Source organism: Monodon monoceros, unplaced genomic scaffold (assembly GCF_005190385.1).
Source record: "Monodon monoceros isolate NGI ecotype Baffin Bay Population unplaced genomic scaffold, NGI_Narwhal_1 Super_Scaffold_13, whole genome shotgun sequence".
Lineage (NCBI taxonomy): Eukaryota > Metazoa > Chordata > Mammalia > Artiodactyla > Monodontidae > Monodon > Monodon monoceros.
In genome coordinates, this window is record NW_021703769.1 from 81,642,681 (window position 1) to 81,651,470 (window position 8,790).

The 8,790-nt window shown below is 46.5% G+C and overlaps 1 protein-coding gene across 2 annotated transcripts in view; it reads right to left on the bottom strand.

Annotated features, from left to right (window-relative positions):
• Nucleotides 1-7,815, bottom strand: part of RSPH10B (radial spoke head 10 homolog B) — a 38,355-nt gene extending 30,540 nt beyond the window's left edge. Inside the window, exons 1-3 of one of the 2 annotated variants that reach the window (XM_029221584.1) lie at nucleotides 7,049-7,815; nucleotides 4,522-4,597; nucleotides 1,403-1,471 (exon numbers count right to left, since the gene is read on the bottom strand). In XM_029221584.1, coding sequence (XP_029077417.1) covers nucleotides 1,403-1,471; nucleotides 4,522-4,597; nucleotides 7,049-7,305 — 402 coding nt within the window. In that variant the 5' untranslated portion in view covers nucleotides 7,306-7,815. The remainder of the gene's footprint in view (nucleotides 1-1,402; nucleotides 1,472-4,521; nucleotides 4,598-7,048) is intronic. The other variant, XM_029221586.1, reaches the window with a different exon arrangement.
• Between the last annotated feature and the right edge of the window lie 975 nt (nucleotides 7,816-8,790).

The window sequence follows — 8,790 nt, forward strand, 5'->3', positions numbered from 1 at the left end:
CAGCGTCCTGCCCCAGGATGAGCGGCCAGCATGCGGTGGCCCCCACACCTCAGCCCAGAGGCATCGGGTTCTTTTCCAGGAACGTGAACTCCTGGAGGCGAGGTCCCAGTAGAGGTCCCAAGAGGCCAGCCAACCTCCCAGAGGATGCTTCTGTGAGAGCCTGAATCCTGCCCATAAACCCTCCCCTGACTGGGTGTTTGTGTGTCTGTGAAGGGGGTGGCTCTGTGTCTGCAAGAATGAGCCCCACCTGACCTTCCAGAGCTGATGAACCAGAGGTCCAGGCCAGGAGGCGGGGCTTGGGGGCAGCGGGGAGTTTCCCAGGAAAGACTGGCCTGAAACGGCAGTTGGGACACAATCCTCTGGCCGCCCTGGACCTCGGCTGTTCTCTCCCCTCCGTGACAATGAAGGTGGACCCTCCCCTCGCTCTTCCCCAGCCTCATCTCCCACTGCCCAGTCCACTTAGCTGCCCACCTGGCCCAAACGTGCCTCTTTCCCTAACCTGATGTTGTTTGCATGTGAGCCTTATATCCTCTGCTTTAAATACTTTCATTACGACTTATGAACACCATCGCATTAGCAGCTCTGCAACTGTGATTTTCAGGGCAGCGTTTCAGGCCCACACGCACTGTAGAGGCACCGGTCTAAAAATACACATTCCCTAACCCGGCAAGACCGTTAAGTGAGGCCCAAACGCAGCACAAGCAGCCAGTAGAGATAGCTAGATCTGAGTGAGTGGGTATGGTTTGGTCTCTAGAGAAAAAAGGTACAGAAGAGAGTGTATAACAAACTATTTATAGGGCTCCCCTGGTGGCACAGGAGTTAAGAACCCGCCTGCCAGTGCAAAGAACATGGGTTTGAGCCCTGGTCCAGGAAGATCCCACATGCCGTGGAGCAACTAAGCCCGTGCACCACAGCTACTGAGCCTGCGCTCTAGAGCCCGCGAGCTACAACTACTGAGCCCACATGCCGCAACTACTGAAGCCTGCATGCCTAGAGCCCACGCTCCACAACAAGAGAAGCCACTGCAATGAGAAGCCCGCATACCGCAACGAAGAGTAGCCTCCGCTCGCCGCAACTAGAGAAAGCCCACGCGCAGCAACGAAGACCCAACGCAGCCAAAAATAAATAAAATTAAATCTTTAAAAAAAAATAAACTATTTGTGTTTGCAAAAATATGGGAGAGGCTGAAGAATACCTCTAGAATATACAAACGAAACTGGACACAGTTTACAGAGGGTCCCCTGCGGTAACAACTAACTTGTCACCTCTGTTCTTTGGTTCTATGGATTTTTTTTTAACCCATGTGCTGAGTTACTTTTATGAAACTAGTATGTTTAATTGTGGGAACCTGACCATTAAATCACATAATTCACTTAGAACTATAACATACTATACGCTTTACCTCATATTTCAATCCATCAGCCCAGACGTAAGTCCCCCGTCCATGCATGAGTCCTTCTGAAAACATACCCTTTGAAACAGAGCAACAAAGCATTAGGCCCAATCTTGATTTACACAACTGCCACCCAGGGATTCAGCTTTTAAAATGGAAACATGTTCGACAAATATGCTTGTCCAGCGTTCAGCTGGGAGCTGGCAACACACTGGCGTCCATCCTGTTCTAAAAAGGATCTGAGTAGGTCCTGTCCAAAAAAACCCAGTTCCCTAAAACTGGCACTAGGCAGTGTTGCGCAGTTGTTAAACTGAGCTGTAAATTCAGCCTTCCTCACCTAATTAAGCTGTTGGAAAACTCTAGAGTTCAAAAGAACTCATATGTTTTGGGCTTTGCATTTCAAAGTTTAAGGGTCTTTTGAAAATTATTTAGACTAGATTAAAACCATTATCTGGATATCAGAAATTATGACATTTGTCAACGTCACACTTTGTTTTCCCTTACTGGGAATTATCAGAACGTGTGAGCGTGTGTGTGTATTGACACAAACACAAGTATACACAATGTACAGTTGTTCATATCGTTCATTTAGAGTATCTATTGTTAATGTATAGGAACTAGTTGTTAAAAACTTCACACACCTGAATGTCGCAATGCAATCAGAGAAAACGCGTATAACATTACACCCAGTCCTTCCTCGGAATCACTTCTTTAGAGGAGGTGGTGAGCTCAGGGGTTGATGACTGGAGAGAACCGAGAATCTATGTAAACAGTGCCCTGACGCAGTGGTTCTAGACTCGACTGTGCATCACAGCCACCGGGGTAGGGGGAGGTGAAAGCACAGGTTACTGGGCCCGCCCTGCACGCTGGAGATTCTGATTCATCACCAGCTCTGGGCTGGGGCCCAAGAATTTGTACTCTGCACAAATTCCCAGGTGCTGCTGCTGGTCCCTGGGAACACGCTTTAAGAACCACTGCCTTAACTTCACTAGCGAGAAGGTCCGTTATATCATCCATCCAGGTGAACCTAGCCACACATCAGGCAGGGCTGGCGCTCAGGGAAACTGGGGGCAGCCAGAGAGCTTCCAACTGCAGGCTGGGGCTCTCGTTTGGATTATGGAATCAATCGTGGTCGCAAGCAGCAGAGTTTTGTTTTGTTTAACAGAGTATTGATAGAACAGAAGGGATCGCGCTTCATCTACACGGGAAGGGCAAGTGTTTCGTGAAATGTTTGTTTTCAAGTTTTCTCTTTAGGAAATTGCGATCTAAACACGTGACCAACGCAGGTCGGACCCCTGTGGGTCGTGGGGCTACTGGGTTGTTCCACTGGGTCTGCCTCCTTCACCGTTTAAAGGAGATCCAACTGATGATGACTTTCAATCGCAAGAATCTGAGTCTAAGGAAAATATGCAAAGTTTACAAAGCAGGTAGCTGGCAGCGAGGAAGGGGGCTCCTCCAGAAGTAAAGGGGTGTTTGCCTCTCATTAGTGGGAAGGGCAAGGCTGCCTGGTCAGGCTTGAGCTACCAGGTGACTGCATACCTGAGGACACCCAGGGTTAGCAGGAGCTGTGATCGCATCCTCAACAGCCCGGGAGGGGTTTATCCCGTGTGGCCAAGCACCAGGTATCTTTGAACGGCACACACACTGGTGCCTTGTAGAAGCACCACAGTGGTGAAGGAAGATTCTCATCAGGATAAAGAAACACTACAAAGGCCAGAACTGGCAGAGGCCAGAGGGACAGTCATTTTAATGACATTTAATGACATAATAAATGGCGTGGGGTTGTTTTGTTTTCTTTTGTTTTGGGCCAGCTGCGTGGCTTGTGGTATCTTAGTTCCCCGAGCAGGGACTGGACCCAGGCCCTCAGCAGTGAACGTGCAGAGTCCTAACCACTGGACCACCAGGGAATTCCCATAAATGGCATTTTTAAGAGTTTTTATAACACAGGAAAATGAACATGTTATGTTAATGGGAAAAATCAGGATACTGAAACCTGTGCCTTTTGACCTCAACTACAAAAATCTGTTCTATAATAAGCACACATTTCCTGGATAATCTGAACGAACGGATGAATGACTACTGCCACTGTAGCATCATTGATAAAGACAAAAAATGAAAACACCCCAAAAGTATCTAATAATTATGGCATAGTTCTGAATGGTAAATTAGAGCACTGTGCAATATTTTAAATAATTATGGAAGAGGGAATGGGAATTTAGTGCTTAATGGGAACAGGGTTTCAGTGTGGCATGATGAAAAAGTTCTGGAGATGACGATGGTGATGGTTGTTCAACAATGTAAATGTACTTAATGCCACTGAAACTAACACTTAAAAATGGTAAGTTTAATGTACATTTTACCACAAACAAACTTTTAAGCTATGGAAACCATACATTAATACAGCAATGTATTCATAACTGAAAAAAGATTCAAGGTGTTATCTACAAAATTAATACGCCCATGTAAAAACACTGATCCATCCATTCAAGAAATAAAAGAGGGGGGCTTCCCTGGTGGCGCAGTGGTTGAGAGTCCACCTGCCGATGCAGGGGACACGGGTTCGTGCTCCGGTCCGGGAAGATCCCACATGCCGCGGAGCGGCTGGGCCCGTGAGCCATGGCCGCTGAGCCTGCGCATCCGGAGCCTGTGCTCCACAACGGGAGAGGCCACAAAAAAAAAAAAGAAAAAGAAATAAAAGAGGAACTTCTCTGGCGGTCCAGTGGTTAAGACTCTGCACTTCCACTGCAGGAGGCACGGGTTCGATCCCTGGTCGGGGAACTAAGATCCTGCAAGCCACGCGCCACCCCCCCAAAAAAAACAAAGACACAGCAAATTGAAAACATTTATGGCAAAAGGATACTGGGATTTTTTACTCTTTGTTTTTTACTTTAGTGACCTTAATGTTGTTTGTACAAAATAAAACTTGGCAAAAGGAAAAATCTAAAATGACTACTTTGTACTAAAGTAGTCATGTTTTTACCTTAAAATATGTACTCAGGGTTCAAAATAAAATCAGCATCAAGTACTTCCAATTTCTTTTGAGGAATCAGTGGACTTTCTGAAGATGCAAATCTAAAGTTATCACCCTGCACTGTCTGCCCTACCCAGTCCCAAAAGGTATAACTCACGTGGTAGGTACAGCCTCCTTGAAAGATGGCAAAGCCTTCTCCCTCATACAGTCCACGGACTTTTTCCCCTTCGTAGCTACAATGAAACAAAGCTCAAGGCAATGAATCATGTGAGCACACCTCAGTGGACTGTGTGTTAAAATACGTAATGAACATCAATGAAAAAGTACAAGTATCTCACATTCACTCAACAAGCATTCCCCGCCGAGGACCACTGTGTGCCTGCCCCCTTCTAAGTACCAGGACTGCAACTGTGAACAAGTTCCTGCCCTCAGGAGTTTATGGCTCAAAGAGGAGAGACAGTAAAAAGGAAACAAATGAACAAGATAATTCTAGATCGTGTTCAGTTTTTGTGAAAGAAATGATCGGGGAATGTGATCAGGAGTAAGGAGACGGCTACTTATAACAAAGAACCTGGAGAAGAAGAGGATCCCCAGGAAGAGGAAACAGCAAGTGCAAAGGCCCTGAGGCAGGAAGGAGCCTGCCGGCTCAAGTTCAGCTGCATAGCTGGACCACACTGAGTAGGTGAGCAATGGATGGGAGGGAGACCAGGGGAAGAAGAGGCTGGGCCGTGATAAAGACTTGCTATAAAATCGAAAAGCTCTAGGAGGAATCATGAGAGGGTTTTAAGAGGTGGGTTGGACAAGACCAGATTTACATCTTAAAAAGATCACCCCAGCTGCCTTGGAGAACGGACTGTGTGTTGTGGGGAGCTAACTGCCGGGATGGAGTAGTGAGAGGGGAGAGAGATGGAGGCGTATGGAATATTCTGGACAATTTTCTGTCTGGGGTGATGAAAACATTCTGAAAATGGGTAGTGGGGATTGTTGCATGACATGGCGAGTGTATTTAATGCCTCTGGATTTATCCTTAAAATGGTTAAAATAGTACATTTTATGCTATGTGTATTTTACTATGATAATATTTTTAAGATATATTCTGGACATAGAACCAACAGGGCTTGCTGACGTGCTGCCTTTGGGGAAGGGAGGTACCGAGAACAGCGCCCAGATTTTTAGTTCAGCACCGAATGGATAATGTGTGATGTGTCACCTAGCTTGCCTCTAGGCTCTGAGGTAAGTGAGGTGGAAAACAAATGGACCTGTGACAGCTATGACCACACTGGGATTATTCCAAGAATCCAAGGAAGAGTAAACATTAGAAAACCTATAAATATAATTCATGATATCGGCAAATCAAAGAAGAAAAACCATGTTTATATCAAGATGCCAGTAAAGTATGATAAAATTCAGCAATCATTTTTTAAAAATTCTAATTAATGGCAGTCACTATGGAAAACAGTATGGAGGTTCCTTAAAAAAACTAAAAATACAGTTACCATATGATCCAGCATATATCCAGAAAAGACAGAAATTCTAATTCAAAAAGATACATGTACCCCAATGTTCGTAGCAGCACTGTATACAACAGTCAAGCCAGGGAGGCAACCTGTGTGACCACCAGGCTGTTGTGGAAATGACAGAAGGTGACGTCCGAGACTAGGTTGTAAAAGACACTGAGGCTCCCAAAGCTTGCTCTCTCTTGATCACTCTCCAGGGAAGCCAGCTGCCATGCCGGCAGGACATTCAAGCAGCCCTGCGGAGACAGTCCATGTGATGAGGAACTGAGACTGACGGCCACCCCAGGGAGCCACTGCGAAAGACTGTCCAGCCGGCCAAGCCTTTAGACGAACCCTGGTTGACATCTTCGCTGAACCTCATGAGATCCTAACCCAATACCATCCAGCATCCAGCAAAGCTGCTGCCAGACTCCTGAGCCCCATAAACTACGTGATATTTATTGCTTTAATTGTCATGTTTTGGGCTAACTTGTTACATAGATAATTAATACAGGGAGTGATGTAAACCAAGTCAGCATTAGGAAGGTAAATCTACAAGGCCTGGGGAGAGAGGCTAGAAGCAGGGACTCTTTAGGAAGTGAGTCCAATGGCCCAAGCAAGAGATATGAAGACAAGTTCGTGCGTAGCGAAAAGGATGAATGAGAGAAGCACAGAGGAAAAAGAAACACAAAAGGCAGGGGTAGGGAAGAGATTAGTTCTGCGACTTGGAGCTTGGATGCCCTGATAGAAACAGGGACCAAGGGAGGAGCCAAAGGCTGGGAGAGAAACAGCAACGTTTAGAGGAACCTTCTAAGGTGCGAATACTCATTTATTTCCCCCCATTAAGAACCTGAGGCTCAGAAAGGTTCGGTGTTGGGGTTGATGTCCTAGAGCTAAGACTCAAATCCAGATCATGGTACTTCAAGTCCTGCAGTCTTTGTGTTGGGACACAGAAAGTTTGAAGTCCAGTGGACGATGCCCACTAGGGAGGTAAAAATCTGAACCTAAAACTCTCGGAGAGAGAACAGTGCTAAAGACATAGATGTTTACCGTCATCTAGGGAGATGGAAGTAAAGCTACAGTAAGAGATTATCAAGAGACAGAGAACAGAGAGCATGAAAGTCGTAGAAAAGGGAGCATGGATGATGCAGCTCATTAAAATCACCTTTCAAAAGAAAAAAAAATCACCTTTCTACTATGAGTTTGGTCAGAATGGGCTCTTCATACTGGGTGGTATCTTCATTCTGCAGATCGTCATTTTTGCACTCTCTCTTGAGTCCTGGTTCTTTGAGCTGCATGTCCAATGGTGGCACAGCACCTGGGGACATACCTTGCCTAGCAGCATTGCCATCTTGTTTGGAAAACTCTGTATAATCGGAGAGAGACGAGGGAGAGCAGGCCAACTTATCCCCTTTTTTATCTGCTCTTTTCTTTTCTTTCACCATTGCCTTTAGAAGACCTAAGGTTTGCTTTATATAGGTAAGTATCAAATGACTCCTTTGGTTGAAAGCTGTTTGTTTCAAGGCGTTGATGAGTTTTACCTGAAAAATAAAAATTATGTCTCGTTTTACAACCCCAATGTCATTATCACTCTCTTCCTACAGCCTGAAAAATTAATTACAAGTATTGAGTCTCACCAGTTTATAAAAATATTATTTCAATATTGCATTGGTTGTTTCCTAAAATTTTTAAAATTGGAACCACCATCTACCACTTCTTTTCAAATAGTGCTCCAGTAAGAAGAGCAATCCTGTGTGTGAAAAATACCGACTTAACCTCTAAAATCTTACATGCCACCAGTTCATACTTTAAAAGCCTGTCTCTTCGTGTGTCAGCATGGCAAAGTGCTCATGAGCTGCATTGCCCCTTCCCAGCTGTTACCTGAGGTCCTTCTGCTTCAGTTGTCAAACAGGAATAACAGCACCTTTGTCTGGTTATAAGGATGAGATGATGCACAAAATCCCTACGGATCAGACAGTGTGCACAATCAATAATGAAGTGATTATTTTTTCACTGTCCTGTTTTTGAACTTGAAATCATCGGCTACCTACTTCCTAGGACAGCACTACCAGGGTCAAGCAAAAAATCTTGTGCTAATTATTTGCCCAAGGTCTTAGAGCTGAGGCACAGGGCTCCAAAGCCACAGTTTCTGTGGCCTTCCCAAACTGGCCCCACTGAAGACATCCCGGTGCATCAAGCAGGACGCACAGGTGAGTCCCGGAGTGCAATGCAAGGTCATGTCCGTCGCGGCGCAACCACGGCCTGGGACCCCCGGGACCCCGCGGGGGAGCTCACCTCGCTGGGGACGCCGTGGGACTCCGCCAATCCCAGACGGAGGCGGCGCGGCGACCTGATCCTCCCGGTCTCCAGGCAACCGCAGGCCCCGCCCCGCTCTTAAACGGGCCGCCGCGCGTGCTCAGCCCTTAAAGCAGAGCTCTGAAGCTGGAAGCACCTGACCAGGGTTTTCCCAGCTCTACTAATTGCCGCGCCCAAGGCCTCTCGCAGCCTTTATCTTCGCTGTAACACTAGAATAACTCAGGTGTTACTTTTTCATTATGGCCCTAAACGAATTACCCCAAACTTAGTGGCTTAAAGCAACACAAGTTTACCATCTCACAGTTCTGTAAGCTAGGAAACCACCAGGACTGGTTCCTTTGGCGGCTCCAGGGGAGAATCTATGTCCTTGCCTTTTCCAGTTTCTAGAGGCCGCCTTCCTCCATCTTCGAAATTAGCAACGTTCCTCTCTCTGGCCCAGCTGGGAAAAGTTCTCCACTTTTCAGAAGCAACGGGCTAGACGGGGCCCACCCAGCCAACCCAGGGTACTCGCCCCATCTCACCACCCTTCCCTTACTCACCTGCGGAGCCCCTTGGCCACATAGAGCAGGTTTTCAAGGGTTCTGGGATGAGGACAGGTGGTCTCTGGGGAAGGC